Source organism: Sylvia atricapilla, chromosome Z, assembly GCF_009819655.1.
Source record: "Sylvia atricapilla isolate bSylAtr1 chromosome Z, bSylAtr1.pri, whole genome shotgun sequence".
In the NCBI taxonomy this organism is placed as follows: domain Eukaryota; kingdom Metazoa; phylum Chordata; class Aves; order Passeriformes; family Sylviidae; genus Sylvia; species Sylvia atricapilla.
In genome coordinates, this window is record NC_089174.1 from 81,651,426 (window position 1) to 81,668,993 (window position 17,568).

General features: G+C 52.8%; 1 protein-coding gene across 1 annotated transcript; it reads left to right on the plus strand.

Moving 5' to 3' along the window:
• Positions 1 to 710: 710 nt before the first annotated feature.
• Positions 711 to 10,098, plus strand: LOC136374292 (zinc finger protein 541-like). The gene is made up of 13 exons (XM_066339591.1): positions 711 to 975; positions 1,439 to 1,542; positions 2,105 to 2,180; positions 2,519 to 2,607; positions 3,130 to 3,216; positions 4,515 to 4,588; positions 6,336 to 6,475; positions 6,937 to 7,040; positions 7,604 to 7,679; positions 8,018 to 8,106; positions 8,629 to 8,715; positions 9,379 to 9,533; positions 10,002 to 10,098. Exons 1-13 carry the CDS (start codon positions 711 to 713, stop codon positions 10,096 to 10,098), a joined length of 1,443 nt encoding a protein of 480 aa, XP_066195688.1.
• Positions 10,099 to 17,568: the final 7,470 nt, after the last annotated feature.

Below are 17,568 nucleotides of genomic sequence, written 5' to 3' on the forward strand. Positions count from 1 at the left end.
GATTTCTCCATGTTGTTCAATGCCTGTAGGGCTGGTTCTTTCTCACGGGCAGACGGAGCCATGAAATGCCTTCTGGAGTGCTCTTTCTCAAGAGCACAATCCCAGTGTCACACAATGAATTGTCTGGGCAGGAAGGGACCCTCAGTATCATGGAGTCCGGCTCCTGGTCCTGCAGAGGACAGCCTCCAGAATCACAGCCTGTGATTGCCCAAGAGCAATGTCCAAACAACGTCTGAGCTCTGTCAGCCGTGGTTCTATGGCCCCTTGTCTGGGGAGGCTGTTCTAGTGCCCCACCACGCTCTGGGAGAAGAACCTTTTGCTCATATCCAACCCAAGCCTCCCCCAGCACAACTTCCCTGCCATCCTTTTGGGTCCTCTCCCTGGCCCCAAGACTGAAGGGAGCAGTGTGTGCCCTTGTGCTTCCCCTCCTGAGCACCCTGCAGACTGCCAGAGGCTCCTGCCTCGCCAGCTCCAGGTGGAAAAGGCAGCAATTCCACCCAGCTGAGGGGAGTTGGGACAGAGCAGTTGGTGCTTTGCAATGGTGAGGATGAGAAGGAAGGCTGGCAACACACGTTGGCAGAATGATTTCTATCTGGAGCATTCTTTGGATCTCTTTCAGGTGGAAAGGAGAGGCAGGATGAAAAGGAAAGCAAGAGCCCCCGTTCGGCCGTGAGTTTTGGCACAGGGATTGAAGGAGGGACACTTGGGCAATGGCAAGGAGGAGGAGGACAACTGCCATTTCCGAGTGGGGCTGGGACTGGCGCAAGGCCGTGGCTCCACGGGATTTGTCTCTTGAGCCCTTGCCTTTCTTCCCTCCACTTCCTTCTCCCTTTAGACACATCAGTGTTGGCAGTGACTTTCAGGCCGAGCTCCCTGAGCTGCAGAGCAGAGCTGCAAGTGATGATGAAGATCACGCATCCCTGGTCTGGAAGCCTTTGGAGGATGATGACCCTGGCATGGAAAAACCTGACAAAGGTAGCTGTCCACCTTGGCTTCCACCACTGAGATCCTGGGGCGGGGTGGGGGGGGGGGTGTCAAACGCTCCTACTTTGTTAAAAATGCAGCTTTTTGCATGTTCTGCTTCTCTCCTTGTCTTGCCCATTTTCCCTGATGGGAGTGTTAGAGGCAAGGAGAATGCTCTCTGCTTTTGCAGTGGAGCAAGAAAGAGCACAACTTTGCTGCTCCCCAAATCTGTCAGGGACATTTCCCATCAGATGAGGGGAGATTTGCCCTCGCTCCCTATGACAAAAGGCTCTTGGAAGGGAGAGCCAGCACTGCATAGGCCCTTGGTTCAGCAGCTGCCCCTTTCTTGGCTCTCCTTTCCATGCTCTCAGCCCTGCTGCCTTTAGCCCTCGTGCTTTCCTTCTGCCTCGTGTTGCACCCTCTCCCCTTTCCTGGCTCCAGGCTGACGTTGGGTGGGTTTTTGTTGTGCTTGCAGTCAGAGAACTGTTGGACATGGCCAGCTCCCGTGGCATTCCCGGGGCACAGGCTCACCTGGAGCTGGCCCTGCACTGCCTGCACCAGGCCCGCGGCAGTGTTCCGGTAAGGAGCGGCTCTTTGGGCGCAGGGAAGAGAGCACAGGGAATTCCCAAGGCCTGGCCACTGGCACAGCCTTTCCTGGATGCTCTTGGAGGAAGGCAGTGAACAAGCAGCAGAGCACTTGCTGCCTGCCTGTCCCCTCCAGCTGTGTCAGGGCTGAGCCCAAATGGCTCCAGCAGGGAGAATCTCTCTCCTGGAGGCACCGGCGGGGGCTCCCACAGCCTGCTGCCTTGTCAGTCTGGAGACCTGTGTGCTCTAAGACATTTGGGGCTGGATTGAGGGGAAATTGCCAGAAGCCTCAGCCAGCTGAGGCAATTCTGGGGGCAGGAGGAGCAAAATCATGGAGTTAGTGAGCAAAATGTGCCACTCTTGGGGAGCAGGATGCAAGGGTTGGGCAGCACAAATGAGGTTTTGGGAGCAAAGCCCAAAGTTTGACCCACATGAGATCCAGCGGACTGAATCCCTGAAAGAGGCAGAGTAGCTGAACGGGCAGCATTGATGACATTTTGGCTCCTTGTGATGTGGTGGGGAAGGTAAAGCCTTTTCCCCTTTGTTGGTCTTGCAGGAGGCTCTGGAGATGTTGCTCTCAGGGGGGCCTCCCACACCTCAAGGCCATCCCTTGGCTGATTATCATTACGCAGGTAACCAAAGCAGAGCTTGCTCCTTCACTCCCAGATGCTGCCGGCCCCTCCACGGCCATGCCAAGCATTTCTGCTTAAACAGATAACACCAGCACAAGGCCTGCCCTTCTCTGGGGGTGGGGAGAGCAGCAGCATCTGCTCCTTCAGCCTGACTTGTTTCCCACGCTTTTTTCCCTGGCCCATGCCTGTTCTTGTCTGCATGACTTTCTGAGGGAGCAGACATGCGCACAGGTGAATGATGGATGGTGCCCGTTTGGTTTTGGTGGCCAAAAGCTCATTTTTGGGATCCGCCTCAAGTGGATGGAGAGATCCATTGACCCGCTGCTTTTGATTGCCAGGCTCTGATAAATGGACACCTGAGGAGAAGGAGTCCTTCCAAAAGGCTTTTCACACCTATGGCAAGGATTTTCATCTCATCCAGAAGCAGGTAAGGCCAGAAGGACCTTCTTTACCCTAGCAGATCATCAGAAAGAAATGCTGTTGATCTCTGGTACCAACTACTGCAGTCTGTCTCTTCTCAAATACCAAAAGGGATAAAGTCCTCATGAAATGAGACATCAAAGGCCTGTGTGAAAGTGCTGATTCTGCCTCCGCAGCCATTTTCTCCAGGCTCTTTGGAAGGCCAAACTTTATGCTGTCAGGTTTGTCTCCTAGGCGTGCTGGTGCTTCCACAACACACTGTGCTGGGATACGTGGAGTGAATGGGGGAAAGGCAAACTGTGTCGGACGGATTTGTTGTTGATCTGTGCATTGCATGTGTTCCCACACCGCAGAATACTCACTCTACTACATTGCCTAATGCCTCTTTGACTCCCTAGGTATTTCATTTTACGCCCTACTCAAATCACTCCATCATTTGACTTGCTACTTTTCTCCATCCTTTACTCTTTATCCAATCAACAGTACAGGGATGGCCATTGTAGATTCCTTCTTTTACTCTTCCCAACAGATTCAGAGTAAGACGGTGGCCCAATGTGTGGAGTACTACTACTCCTGGAAAAAAAAACAGAAACTTGCCAGCACTCGTGCTGCTGAGGTAAGAAAATCAAGCCATGCCAAGAGGGTTAAAAAGATTGGGAGAAGGGCAGAGACCAAGGACTGGTCTTGTCTCATGACACCTGGAAGGATAAAAGTTGAGCTTTTACTCCTTCTTGGTGCCAAGCCACATAGATTGCTTGAATTTTGCTGTATACACGGACTTGACCAGCTTTGAGGACTTTTCTATAACCTCTTCCATTCTACACAACCAAGATCCACATGCGCTACAAAACAAGAAATCAGGAGCTCAGCTTCAGGTGCTCTTTCAAGGACCAGCCTCCCGCTCTGGGCCTTGACCAACCTCCTGAGCTAAAGCCAAGCACACTTGAACACCATCCTCTCCCTTCTCACAGCTTTGCTGTTTGCACCAAAGAAGCAACAAACTCCCTCCTGTCTCTAGCGCAGTGAATGGCACAGCCTTGCAAGGTCTTGGGAGCAGGGGCTGGGAGGGTGGGAAGGGGGCAGGGAGGGGGGGAATTGCCAGGCTGCTTCTGGGACGCTGACAGAAGCTTGGCCTTGTCTGCTGGAGCCAATGCAGGTGGGATTTGGAGCCTACAAAGTATTTGCCCTGCAGTGGGCCTTGTCACAGCTGCCCCCTCAGCTGGCTGGGGTGTGTGAGTGTGTGTAACAAACAGGCTGGGAAGGGAGCAAGATGTGCTTTTGCCTGACATTAGGCAGGAAAGCAGTAAACCCAGCTGGGTTTGGCCATTATCTGGGAGCTAAGTATGAAAACAAATGTGATGGCCCTTAGCGGGAACAAGCCATTCTGTGAGTGTTAGTCTCTTAGAGGTAAAGCACAGTCTTTTGAGATGAACATCTAGACTCTTTGATGGAGCTGGAAGAAAGTCATAGGAATTGTGCATTAGGTGTTTGCTAAGGAATTGCGGGTGCTGGGGTGTCCCCATCAAGACCCCTGAAACATACCCTGTGTTTCTCTAAGTTTCACAAAAGGAGTGTTGAGGTGAGAGACCACTCAGCTCAGTGCCCCAAAGGAGGGAAACCATCAAGTGACATGATTAGGGACCAGATCATTTACAGAAGGAGGCAGGATGGATGCCTGCACTCGGAGAGAAAGCTTTGCACTTGCTTCTCCACAAACTGACTTGCAGTCTCTTGCTCCTCTCAGAGCCAGAGGAGAGCCAGGGGCAGCAGGATTCCTTGTGCTTCTCCAGGGCAGGCAGTGTGCTGTGGGCCCTCGGACAGAGGCAGGCTCCTGCCCACGGTCAGCTGGAGGCACCTTCCAGAGAAGCACAAAGAAGACCCAGAGCTGTCCCTGCTCTGCTTTGCCCCGTCCAGAGGACTGAGGAGCACTGCCCCACTGGGAAGGTGCTGCGAGCAAACTTGCAGCAGCACCAGTGCAAGAGGCCAAGGTGGGGCATCCCTGTTTGTGTCTCCTGGGTGCCCTGGGGGTTCTGAATGGAATGTTGGGCTGTGCCCGTAGCAACTGTCGTTGTCTCCTGCTCTGGGCCGTTGGTGAAACACTGGTGGAGCAGCGCTGGAGCAGCAGCAGCAGCAGCAGCAGCAGCAGCTGCTCCTGGGCTGGCCCTGACCAGACACCTTCCAGTGCTGCCATTTCTGGCACATCAGCGCCACATCTGGCCTCTGCATCCACATCCTCATCTCCTCAGCTGTTGCTGGGCATCCTCACAGCGCTTGGGCACTGTCAGAGGTAATCAAATCCCCTCTCACCACCAACACAACGGCACCAGGCTCCACTTGCCTGTCCCAGCAACCACCACAGACATGCTCTGGCCTCACCCTCCCCACACCAGCTCACCCATGAAAGCAGGGTCCAGCTTCTCGGGGAATAATGACGCCCCCCAGTGGAAATACACACCTTTCCATAGGGGATGTAGGAAGCTGTCAAGGTGCAGTTGCACATCCTGGTCCACTGATGCCCTGAATCAAGGTTCTCGGTGCCCAGCTCATTCCCAAAACTCTCTTGTGGTGAGCCCAGGACAATCGGAGGTCTTTAATGAGGACTTCAGGGCTTCAGTGTCAACCAATCCTGTTAGGCCCTGCCTCTGCTCACATCACCTCCATAGCTCTCCAAACCACAAGGGTGGCACTTCTCCTCTGGGATCCCTGTTGTTCAGGGCATGGAAGCAGTTTGCTGGGCTTGTCCCCCAGTCCTGGCTTTCACCTACAAAAACGGGCTGCTTACAGCCATTATAGACTTACACATGTTCATCACTTCTAGAAAACTCATACTTCAGCATTTTTATAGATTTTTTTTCTATTCCCACCTGCACTGGATCTCTTTCCTAGAGAGATCCTGGTACAGATTTCTCCATGTTGTTCAATGCCTGTAGGGCTGGTTCTTTCTCACGGGCAGACGGAGCCATGAAATGCCTTTTGGAGTGCTCTTTCTCAAGAGCACAATCCCAGTGTCACACAATGAATTGTCTGGGCAGGAAGGGACCCTCAGTATCATGGAGCCCGGCTCCTGGTCCTGCACAGGACAGCCTCCAGAATCACAGCCTGTGATTGCCCAAGAGCAATGTCCAAACAACATCTGAGCTCTGTCAGCCGTGGTTCTATGGCCCCTTGTCTGGGGAGGCTGTTCTAGTGCCCCACCACCCTCTGGGAGAAGAACCTTTTGCTCATATCCAACCCAAGCCTCCTCCAGCACAACTTCCCTGCCATCCTTTTGGGTCCTCTCCCTGGCCCCAAGACTGAAGGGAGCAGTGTGTGCCCTTGTGCTTCCCCTCCCGAGCACCCTGCAGACTGCCAGAGGCTCCTGCCTCGCCAGCTCCAGGTGGAAAAGGCAGCAATTCCACCCAGCTGAGGGGAGCTGGGACAGAGCAGTTGGTGCTTTGCAATGGTGAGGATGAGAAGGAAGGCTGGCAACACACGTTGGCAGAATGATTTCTATCTGGAGCATTCTTTGGATCTCTTTCAGGTGGAAAGGAGAGGCAGGATGAAAAGGAAAGCAAGAGCCCCCGTTCGGCCGTGAGTTTTGGCACAGGGATTGAAGGAGGGACACTTGGGCAATGGCAAGGAGGAGGAGGACAACTGCCATTTCCGAGTGGGGCTGGACTGGCGCAAGGCCGTGGCTCCACGGGATTTGTCTCTTGAGCCCTTGCCTTTCTTCCCTCCACTTCCTTCTCCCTTTAGACACATCAGTGTTGGCAGTGACTTTCAGGCCGAGCTCCCTGAGCTGCAGAGCAGAGCTGCAAGTGATGATGAAGATCACGCATCCCTGGTCTGGAAGCCTTTGGACGATGATGACCCTGACATGGAAAAACCTGACAAAGGTAGCTGTCCACCTTGGCTTCCACCACTGAGATCCTGGGGCGGGGTGGGGGGGGATGTCAAACGCTCCTACTTCGTTAAAAATGCAGCTTTTTGCATGTTCTGCTTCTCTCCTTGTCTTGCCCATTTTCCCTGATGGGAGTGTTAGAGGCAAGGAGAATGCTCTCTGCTTTTGCAGTGGAGCAAGAAAGAGCACAACTTTGCTGCTCCCCAAATCTGTCAGGGACATTTCCCATCAGATGAGGGGAGATTTGCCCTCGCTCCCTATGACAAAAGGCTCTTGGAAGGGAGAGCCAGCACTGCATAGGCCCTTGGTTCAGCAGCTGCCCCTTTCTTGGCTCTCCTTTCCATGCTCTCAGCCCTGCTGCCTTTAGCCCTCGTGCTTTCCTTCTGCCTCGTCTCGCACCCTCTCCCCTTTCCTGGCTCCAGGCTGACGTTGGGTGGGTTTTTGTTGTGCTTGCAGTCAGAGAACTGTTGGACATGGCCAGCTCCCGTGGCATTCCCGGGGCACAGGCTCACCTGGAGCTGGCCCTGCACTGCCTGCACCAGGCCCGCGGCAGTGTTCCGGTAAGGAGCGGCTCTTTGGGCGCAGGGAAGAGAGCACAGGGAATTCCCAAGGCCTGGCCACTGGCACAGCCTTTCCTGGATGCTCTTGGAGGAAGGCAGTGAACAAGCAGCAGAGCACTTGCTGCCTGCCTGTCCCCTCCAGCTGCGTCAGGGCTGAGCCCAAATGGCTCCAGCAGGGAGAATCTCTCTCCTGGAGGCACCGGCGGGGGCTCCCACAGCCTGCTGCCTTGTCAGTCTGGAGACCTGTGTGCTCTAAGACATTTGGGGCTGGATTGAGGGGAAATTGCCAGAAGCCTCAGCCAGCTGAGGCAATTCTGGGGGCAGGAGGAGCAAAATCATGGAGTTAGTGAGCAAAATGTGCCACTCTTGGGGAGCAGGATGCAAGGGTTGGGCAGCACAAATGAGGTTTTGGGAGCAAAGCCCAAAGTTTGACCCACATGAGATCCAGCGGACTGAATCCCTGAAAGAGGCAGAGTAGCTGAACGGGCAGCATTGATGACTTTTTTGGCTCCTTGTGATGTGGTGGGGAAGGTAAAGCCTTTTCCCCTTTGTTGGTCTTGCAGGAGGCTCTGGAGATGTTGCTCTCAGGGGGGCCTCCCACACCTCAAGGCCATCCCTTGGCTGATTATCATTACGCAGGTAACCAAAGCAGAGCTTGCTCCTTCACTCCCAGATGCTGCCGGCCCCTCCACGGCCATGCCAAGCATTTCTGCTTAAACAGATAACGCCAGCACAAGGCCTGCCCTTCTCTGGGGGTGGGGAGGGCAGCAGCATCTGCTCCTTCAGCCTGACTTGTTTCCCACGCTTTTTTCCCTGGCCCATGCCTGTTCTTGTCTGCATGACTTTCTGAGGGAGCAGACATGCGCACAGGTGAATGATGGATGGTGCCCGTTTGGTTTTGGTGGCCAAAAGCTCATTTTTGGGATCCGCCTCAAGTGGATGGAGAGATCCATTGACCCGCTGCTTTTGATTGCCAGGCTCTGATAAATGGACACCTGAGGAGAAGGAGTCCTTCCAAAAGGCTTTTCACACCTATGGCAAGGATTTTCATCTCATCCAGAAGCAGGTAAGGCCAGAAGGACCTTCTTTACCCTAGCAGATCATCAGAAAGAAATGCTGTTGATCTCTGGTACCAACTACTGCAGTCTGTCTCTTCTCAAATACCAAAAGGGATAACGTCCTCATGAACTGAGACATCAAAGGCCTGTGTGAAAGTGCTGATTCTGCCTCCGCAGCCATTTTCTCCAGGCTCTTTGGAAGGCCAAGCTTTATGCTGTCAGGTTTGTCTCCTAGGCGTGCTGGTGCTTCCACAACACACTGTGCTGGGATACGCGGAGTGAATGGGGGAAAGACAAACTGTGTCGGATGGATTTGTTGTTGATCTGTGAATTACATGTGTTCCCACACCGCAGAATACACACTCTACTACATTGCCTAATGCCTCTTTGACTCCCTAGGTATTTCATTTTACGCCCTACTCAAATCACTCCATCATTTGACTTGCTACTTTTCTCCATCCTCTACTCTTTATCCAATCAACAGTACAGGGATGGCCATTGTAGATTCCTTCTTTAACTCTTCCCAACAGATTCAGAGTAAGACGGTGGCCCAATGTGTGGAGTACTACTACTCCTGGAAAAAAGAACAGAAACTTGCCAGCACTCGTGCTGCTGAGGTAAGAAAATCAAGCCATGCCAAGAGGGTTAAAAAGATTGGGAGAAGGGCACAAAACCTGCTGGTGAGCCCTGCGACACGCCCGCTCTGCCAGGCTCACATCGTCCCATGAACTGGGAAAGGCACAGATGCTGCCCAGGGCTCCGTTGTGCTGCTGCCATGAAATACGGAATTCTGGAACATAACTTTGACCCAACCAAGCATCCCAGAGTAGTTCCCAAAAAGGATCTGCCGGTGCTGTAGCTCTGCTAAAATTTTCCTTACCCAGAAACCTGAAATTGATTCACACATATACACAGAGATCATTTAGGGTAGTAGAAACTAGGTAACCATTTGTCTTCACTAACCGGACTGAATTAAACCCATTCCCATAGCATTGCTGGGAAAAAAAATAGGGATAAATAGGTGGTAGGCAAAGATGCAAAAGAAGAAATGAAGAACTCTAGATAGACACATATTGACCCTAGCCTGTTTGGGCTCTAGAAAGGAGGTGAGTTTTCCTGCCAGTGTTGTGTTTGCACCCCGCCACAGCCCAGCACCAAATCCAGGTGCTTTCTCAGCTCTTTTGGGTCGGCAGGAATCTGCTCAGGCCAAGAGAGCTCCAACTCTGCTTTGCAGCTGTGTGGGAGGAAGGAGAAATTGATGAGGATTCTTTGATTTCCAGAGTGTGGGCCAGCCCAAGAGGAGCACAAGCCCTCCCAGCCAGGAGGATGGGCAGGCAGGGAAGAAAAGCCGCAGGAGGGCCCGCAGCGCGGAGTGTCCCTGCTGCCAGCCGCCCCAGCCGGCGGGAGGCCCCTTTCCGTGCGGGCAGTGCCAACGGTGCGGAACTTCTTCCTCCCTCTGCTCACAGCCCGGCCCTTGGGACTGACACAGCCTCACCCCTGCCAAAGGCACCCCAGGGCAACCTGAGCCCGCTTGCAGCATCGCCCCTCGCCGCCGGGCTCAGCCTCCCCAGCCACTCTAAACCCAAACAGCTCAGTTCAACCCCAGCATTCACAATGAAACCTGGCCGTGCCCCGACGGGTTTCACTGTATCCATACAAGCAGGAATAGGTGCACCAAAGCTTGGTTTGATGGTGCTGATCAAACTCAAACTGGGATGGAACAACCGCAGGAAGAGATTAGCAGGAAGTGACCCAAGAAAGATGAGGCTGATGGTGATAATCAATTGACAAATGTGTCCCAGCCTGAAAAGACTAAAATTTTCACAGACAAATGCAAGTCTCACAACTTGTTTTAAAGGTGTGTATTACATGAACAACGGCTGGTTTGTTTCCTGTCTTGCAGGGTGTTTGAAACCAAGAAGCAAAGGAACGCACACAAGAGAAGACATGGCCCAAAGAAGGAAGCAGAGCCTCTGCCCAAGAAGAAAAGACCAAATTAGCCCTACACTTGTCCAGGCCTAGCAAGAACTAACTAACAACAGGATTAGATAGAAATTAGATTGGTTTTTATAGGATTGTTAATGCTTTGATTTAGTTGACTAGATAGGCATTTCTCAATTTCATAGTTAAGATTCCTTAGTATAATTATTAAAGTCTTGTTAGTCTTGTTAGATTTAGCAGTAAATGTAAGAGGCTTGCTGTTGTTCACTCTGCTCCTTCTCCTGTCTGTGTTAAGAAAATATCTGTCTTTCTCATTAAAGCAAAGTTGTTTGCATTTGGTCTTGCTGTCTGGATGAAACTGCTCAAGCCATGTCTGTTCCATGTGTTTGCTGTTGCAAACGCAGCCTTTGCCCTGAGAGAAGAATCTGGGCACGGGCGTCCTCCCGCAGGCCCAGCCCCTCGCTCAGCGGGCAGCACTTCCCAAGGTGTGTCCCCGTTGCTGCCAATGAAATAACCCTGGGCTTTCATCCCTTGATTCCTAAAAATCTCAGCTGGGAGCGGAAAGGGAGGCTTTGTTGAATTCACTGAATTAGATCCAAAGGACTGGTCTTGTCTCATGACACCTGGAAGGATAAAAGTTGAGCTTTTACTCCTTCTTGGTGCCAAGCCACATAGATTGCTTGAATTTTGCTGTATACACGGACTTGACCAGCTTTGAGGACTTTTCTATAACCTCTTCCATTCTACACAACCAAGATCCACATGCGCTACAAAACAAGAAATCAGGAGCTCAGCTTCAGGTGCTCTTTCAAGGACCATCCTCCCCCTCTGGGCCTTGACCAACCTCCTGAGCTAAAGCCAAGCACACTTGAACACCATCCTCTCCCTTCTCACAGCTTTGCTGTTTGCACCAAAGAAGCAACAAACTCCCTCCTGTCTCTAGCGCAGTGAATGGCACAGCCTTGCAAGGTCTTGGGAGCAGGGGCTGGGAGGGTGGGAAGGGGGCAGGGAGGGGGGGAATTGCCAGGCTGCTTCTGGGACGCTGACAGAAGCTTGGCCTTGTCTGCTGGAGCCAATGCAGGTGGGATTTGGAGCCTACAAAGTATTTGCCCTGCAGTGGGCCTTGTCACAGCTGCCCCCTCAGCTGGCTGGGGTGTGTGAGTGTGTGTAACAAACAGGCTGGGAAGGGAGCAAGATGTGCTTTTGCCTGACATTAGGCAGGAAAGCAGTAAACCCAGCTGGGTTTGGCCATTATCTGGGAGCTAAGTATGAAAACAAATGTGATGGCCCTTAGCGGGAACAAGCCATTCTGTGAGTGTTAGTCTCTTAGAGGTAAAGCACAGTCTTTTGAGATGAACATCTAGACTCTTTGATGGAGCTGGAAGAAAGTCATAGGAATTGTGCATTAGGTGTTTGCTAAGGAATTGCGGGTGCTGGGGTGTCCCCATCAAGACCCCTGAAACATACCCTGTGTTTCTCTAAGTTTCACAAAAGGAGTGTTGAGGTGAGAGACCACTCAGCTCAGTGCCCCAAAGGAGGGAAACCATCAAGTGACATGATTAGGGACCAGATCATTTACAGAAGGAGGCAGGATGGATGCCTGCACTCGGAGAGAAAGCTTTGCACTTGCTTCTCCACAAACTGACTTGCAGTCTCTTGCTCCTCTCAGAGCCAGAGGAGAGCCAGGGGCAGCAGGATTCCTTGTGCTTCTCCAGGGCAGGCAGTGTGCTGTGGGCCCTCGGACAGAGGCAGGCTCCTGCCCACGGTCAGCTGGAGGCACCTTCCAGAGAAGCACAAAGAAGACCCAGAGCTGTCCCTGCTCTGCTTTGCCCCGTCCAGAGGACTGAGGAGCAGTGCCCCACTGGGAAGGTGCTGCGAGCAAACTTGCAGCAGCACCAGTGCAAGAGGCCAAGGTGGGGCATCCCTGTTTGTGTCCCCTGGGTGCCCTGGGGGTTCTGAATGGAATGTTGGGCTGTGCCCGTAGCAACTGTCGTTGTCTCCTGCTCTGGGCCGTTGGTGAACACTGGTGGAGCAGCGCTGGAGCAGCAGCAGCAGCAGCAGCAGCAGCAGCTGCTCCTGGGCTGGCCCTGACCAGACACCTTCCAGTGCTGCCATTTCTGGCACATCAGCGCCACATCTGGCCTCTGCATCCACATCCTCATCTCCTCAGCTGTTGCTGGGCATCCTCACAGCGCTTGGGCACTGTCAGAGGTAACCAAATCCCCTCTCACCACCAACACAACGGCACCAGGCTCCACTTGCCTGTCCCAGCAACCACCACAGACATGCTCTGGCCTCACCCTCCCCACACCAGCTCACCCATGAAAGCAGGGTCCAGCTTCTCGGGGAATAATGACGCCCCCCAGTGGAAATACACACCTTTCCATAGGGGATGTAGGAAGCTGTCAAGGTGCAGTTGCACATCCTGGTCCACTGATGCCCTGAATCAAGGTTCTCGGTGCCCAGCTCATTCCCAAAACTCTCTTGTGGTGAGCCCAGGACAATCGGAGGTCTTTAATGAGGACTTCAGGGCTTCAGTGTCAACCAATCCTGTTAGGCCCTGCCTCTGCTCACATCACCTCCATAGCTCTCCAAACCACAAGGGTGGCACTTCTCCTCTGGGATCCCTGTTGTTCAGGGCATGGAAGCAGTTTGCTGGGCTTGTCCCCCAGTCCTGGCTTTCACCTACAAAAACGGGCTGCTTACAGCCATTATAGACTTACACATGTTCATCACTTCTAGAAAACTCATACTTCAGCATTTTTATAGATTTTTTTTCTATTCCCACCTGCACTGGATCTCTTTCCTAGAGAGATCCTGGTACAGATTTCTCCATGTTGTTCAATGCCTGTAGGGCTGGTTCTTTCTCACGGGCAGACGGAGCCATGAAATGCCTTCTGGAGTGCTCTTTCTCAAGAGCACAATCCCAGTGTCACACAATGAATTGTCTGGGCAGGAAGGGACCCTCAGTATCATGGAGTCCTTCTCCTGGTCCTGCAGAGGACAGCCTCCAGAATCACAGCCTGTGATTGCCCAAGAGCAATGTCCAAACAACGTCTGAGCTCTGTCAGCCGTGGTTCTATGGCCCCTTGTCTGGGGAGGCTGTTCTAGTGCCCCACCACCCTCTGGGAGAAGAACCTTTTGCTCATATCCAACCCAAGCCTCCTCCAGCACAACTTCCCTGCCATCCTTTTGGGTCCTCTCCCTGGCCCCAAGACTGAAGGGAGCAGTGTGTGCCCTTGTGCTTCCCCTCCCGAGCACCCTGCAGACTGCCAGAGGCTCCTGCCTCGCCAGCTCCAGGTGGAAAAGGCAGCAATTCCACCCAGCTGAGGGGAGCTGGGACAGAGCAGTTGGTGCTTTGCAATGGTGAGGATGAGAAGGAAGGCTGGCAACACACGTTGGCAGAATGATTTCTATCTGGAGCATTCTTTGGATCTCTTTCAGGTGGAAAGGAGAGGCAGGATGAAAAGGAAAGCAAGAGCCCCTGTTCGGCCGTGAGTTTTGGCACAGGGATTGAAGGAGGGACACTTGGGCAATGGCAAGGAGGAGGAGGACAACTGCCATTTCCGAGTGGGGCTGGGACTGGCGCAAGGCCGTGGCTCCACGGGATTTGTCTCTTGAGCCCTTGCCTTTCTTCCCTCCACTTCCTTCTCCCTTTAGACACATCAGTGTTGGCAGTGACTTTCAGGCCGAGCTCCCTGAGCTGCAGAGCAGAGCTGCAAGTGATGATGAAGATCACGCATCCCTGGTCTGGAAGCCTTTGGACGATGATGACCCTGACATGGAAAAACCTGACAAAGGTAGCTGTCCACCTTGGCTTCCACCACTGAGATCCTGGGGCGGGGTGGGGGGGGGTGTCAAACACTCCTACTTTGTTAAAAATGCAGCTTTTTGCATGTTCTGCTTCTCTCCTTGTCTTGCCCATTTTCCCTGATGGGAGTGCTAGAGGCAAGGAGAATGCTCTCTGCTTTTGCAGTGGAGCAAGAAAGAGCACAACTTTGCTGCTCCCCAAATCTGTCAGGGACATTTCCCATCAGATGAGGGGAGATTTGCCCTCGCTCCCTATGACAAAAGGCTCTTGGAAGGGAGAGCCAGCACTGCATAGGCCCTTGGTTCAGCAGCTGCCCCTTTCTTGGCTCTCCTTTCCATGCTCTCAGCCCTGCTGCCTTTAGCCCTTGTGCTTTCCTTCTGCCTCGTGTCGCACCCTCTCCCCTTTCCTGGCTCCAGGCTGACGTTGGGTGGGTTTTTGTTGTGCTTGCAGTCAGAGAACTGTTGGACATGGCCAGCTCCCGTGGCATTCCCGGGGCACAGGCTCACCTGGAGCTGGCCCTGCACTGCCTGCACCAGGCCCGCGGCAGTGTTCCGGTAAGGAGCGGCTCTTTGGGCGCAGGGAAGAGAGCACAGGGAATTCCCAAGGCCTGGCCACTGGCACAGCCTTTCCTGGATGCTCTTGGAGGAAGGCAGTGAACAAGCAGCAGAGCACTTGCTGCCTGCCTGTCCCCTCCAGCTGCGTCAGGGCTGAGCCCAAATGGCTCCAGCAGGGAGAATCTCTCTCCTGGAGGCACCGGCGGGGGCTCCCACAGCCTGCTGCCTTGTCAGTCTGGAGACCTGTGTGCTCTAAGACATTTGGGGCTGGATTGAGGGGAAATTGCCAGAAGCCTCAGCCAGCTGAGGCAATTCTGGGGGCAGGAGGAGCAAAATCATGGAGTTAGTGAGCAAAATGTGCCACTCTTGGGGAGCAGGATGCAAGGGTTGGGCAGCACAAATGAGGTTTTGGGAGCAAAGCCCAAAGTTTGACCCACATGAGATCCAGTGGACTGAATCCCTGAAAGAGGCAGAGTAGCTGAACGGGCAGCATTGATGACTTTTTTGGCTCCTTGTGATGTGGTGGGGAAGGTAAAGCCTTTTCCCCTTTGTTGGTCTTGCAGGAGGCTCTGGAGATGTTGCTCTCAGGGGGGCCTCCCACACCTCAAGGCCATCCCTTGGCTGATTATCATTACGCAGGTAACCAAAGCAGAGCTTGCTCCTTCACTCCCAGATGCTGCCGGCCCCTCCACGGCCATGCCAAGCATTTCTGCTTAAACAGATAACGCCAGCACAAGGCCTGCCCTTCTCTGGGGGTGGGGAGAGCAGCAGCATCTGCTCCTTCAGCCTGACTTGTTTCCCACGCTTTTTTCCCTGGCCCATGCCTGTTCTTGTCTGCATGACTTTCTGAGGGAGCAGACATGCGCACAGGTGAATGATGGATGGTGCCCGTTTGGTTTTGGTGGCCAAAAGCTCATTTTTGGGATCCGCCTCAAGTGGATGGAGAGATCCATTGACCCGCTGCTTTTGATTGCCAGGCTCTGATAAATGGACACCTGAGGAGAAGGAGTCCTTCCAAAAGGCTTTTCACACCTATGGCAAGGATTTTCATCTCATCCAGAAGCAGGTAAGGCCAGAAGGACCTTCTTTACCCTAGCAGATCATCAGAAAGAAATGCTGTTGATCTCTGGTACCAACTACTGCAGTCTGTCTCTTCTCAAATACCAAAAGGGATAACGTCCTCATGAACTGAGACATCAAAGGCCTGTGTGAAAGTGCTGATTCTGCCTCCGCAGCCATTTTCTCCAGGCTCTTTGGAAGGCCAAGCTTTATGCTGTCAGGTTTGTCTCCTAGGCGTGCTGGTGCTTCCACAACACACTGTGCTGGGATACGCGGAGTGAATGGGGGAAAGACAAACTGTGTCGGATGGATTTGTTGTTGATCTGTGAATTACATGTGTTCCCACACCGCAGAATACACACTCTACTACATTGCCTAATGCCTCTTTGACTCCCTAGGTATTTCATTTTACGCCCTACTCAAATCACTCCATCATTTGACTTGCTACTTTTCTCCATCCTCTACTCTTTATCCAATCAACAGTACAGGGATGGCCATTGTAGATTCCTTCTTTAACTCTTCCCAACAGATTCAGAGTAAGACGGTGGCCCAATGTGTGGAGTACTACTACTCCTGGAAAAAAGAACAGAAACTTGCCAGCACTCGTGCTGCTGAGGTAAGAAAATCAAGCCATGCCAAGAGGGTTAAAAAGATTGGGAGAAGGGCACAAAACCTGCTGGTAAGCCCTGCGACACGCCCGCTCTGCCAGGCTCACATCGTCCCATGAACTGGGAAAGGCACAGATGCTGCCCAGGGCTCCGTTGTGCTGCTGCCATGAAATACGGAATTCTGGAACATAACTTTGACCCAACCAAGCATCCCAGAGTAGTTCCCAAAAAGGATCTGCCGGTGCTGTAGCTCTGCTAAAATTTTCCTTACCCAGAAACCTGAAATTGATTCACACATATACACAGAGATCATTTAGGGTAGTGGAAACTAGGTAACCATTTGTCTTCACTAACCGGACTGAATTAAACCCATTCCCATAGCATTGCTGGGAAAAAAAATAGGGATAAATAGGTGGTAGGCAAAGATGCAAAAGAAGAAATGGAGAACTCTAGATAGACACATATTGACCCTAGCCTGTTTGGGCTCTAGAAAGGAGGTGAGTTTTCCTGCCAGTGTTGTGTTTGCACCCCGCCACAGCCCAGCACCAAATCCAGGTGCTTTCTCAGCTCTTTTGGGTCGGCAGGAATCTGCTCAGGCCAAGAGAGCTCCAACTCTGCTTTGCAGCTGTGTGGGAGGAAGGAGAAATTGATGAGGATTCTTTGATTTCCAGAGTGTGGGCCAGCCCAAGAGGAGCACAAGCCCTCCCAGCCAGGAGGATGGGCAGGCAGGGAAGAAAAGCCGCAGGAGGGCCCGCAGCGCGGAGTGTCCCTGCTGCCAGCCGCCCCAGCCGGCGGGAGGCCCCTTTCCGTGCGGGCAGTGCCAACGGTGCGGAACTTCTTCCTCCCTCTGCTCACAGCCCGGCCCTTGGGACTGACACAGCCTCACCCCTGCCAAAGGCACCCCAGGGCAACCTGAGCCCGCTTGCAGCATCGCCCCTCGCCGCCGGGCTCAGCCTCCCCAGCCACTCTAAACCCAAACAGCTCAGTTCAACCCCAGCATTCACAATGAAACCTGGCCGTGCCCCGACGGGTTTCACTGTATCCATACCAGCAGGAATAGGTGCACCAAAGCTTGGTTTGATGGTGCTGATCAAACTCAAACTGGGATGGAACAACCGCAGGAAGAGATTAGCAGGAAGTGACCCAAGAAAGATGAGGCTGATGGTGATAATCAATTGACAAATGTGTCCCAGCCTGAAAAGACTAAAATTTTCACAGACAAATGCAAGTCTCACAACTTGTTTTAAAGGTGTGTATTACATGAACAACGGCTGGTTTGTTTCCTGTCTTGCAGGGTGTTTGAAACCAAGAAGCAAAGGAACGCACACAAGAGAAGACATGGCCCAAAGAAGGAAGCAGAGCCTCTGCCCAAGAAGAAAAGACCAAATTAGCCCTACACTTGTCCAGGCCTAGCAAGAACTAACTAACAACAGGATTAGATAGAAATTAGATTGGTTTTTATAGGATTGTTAATGCTTTGATTTAGTTGACTAGATA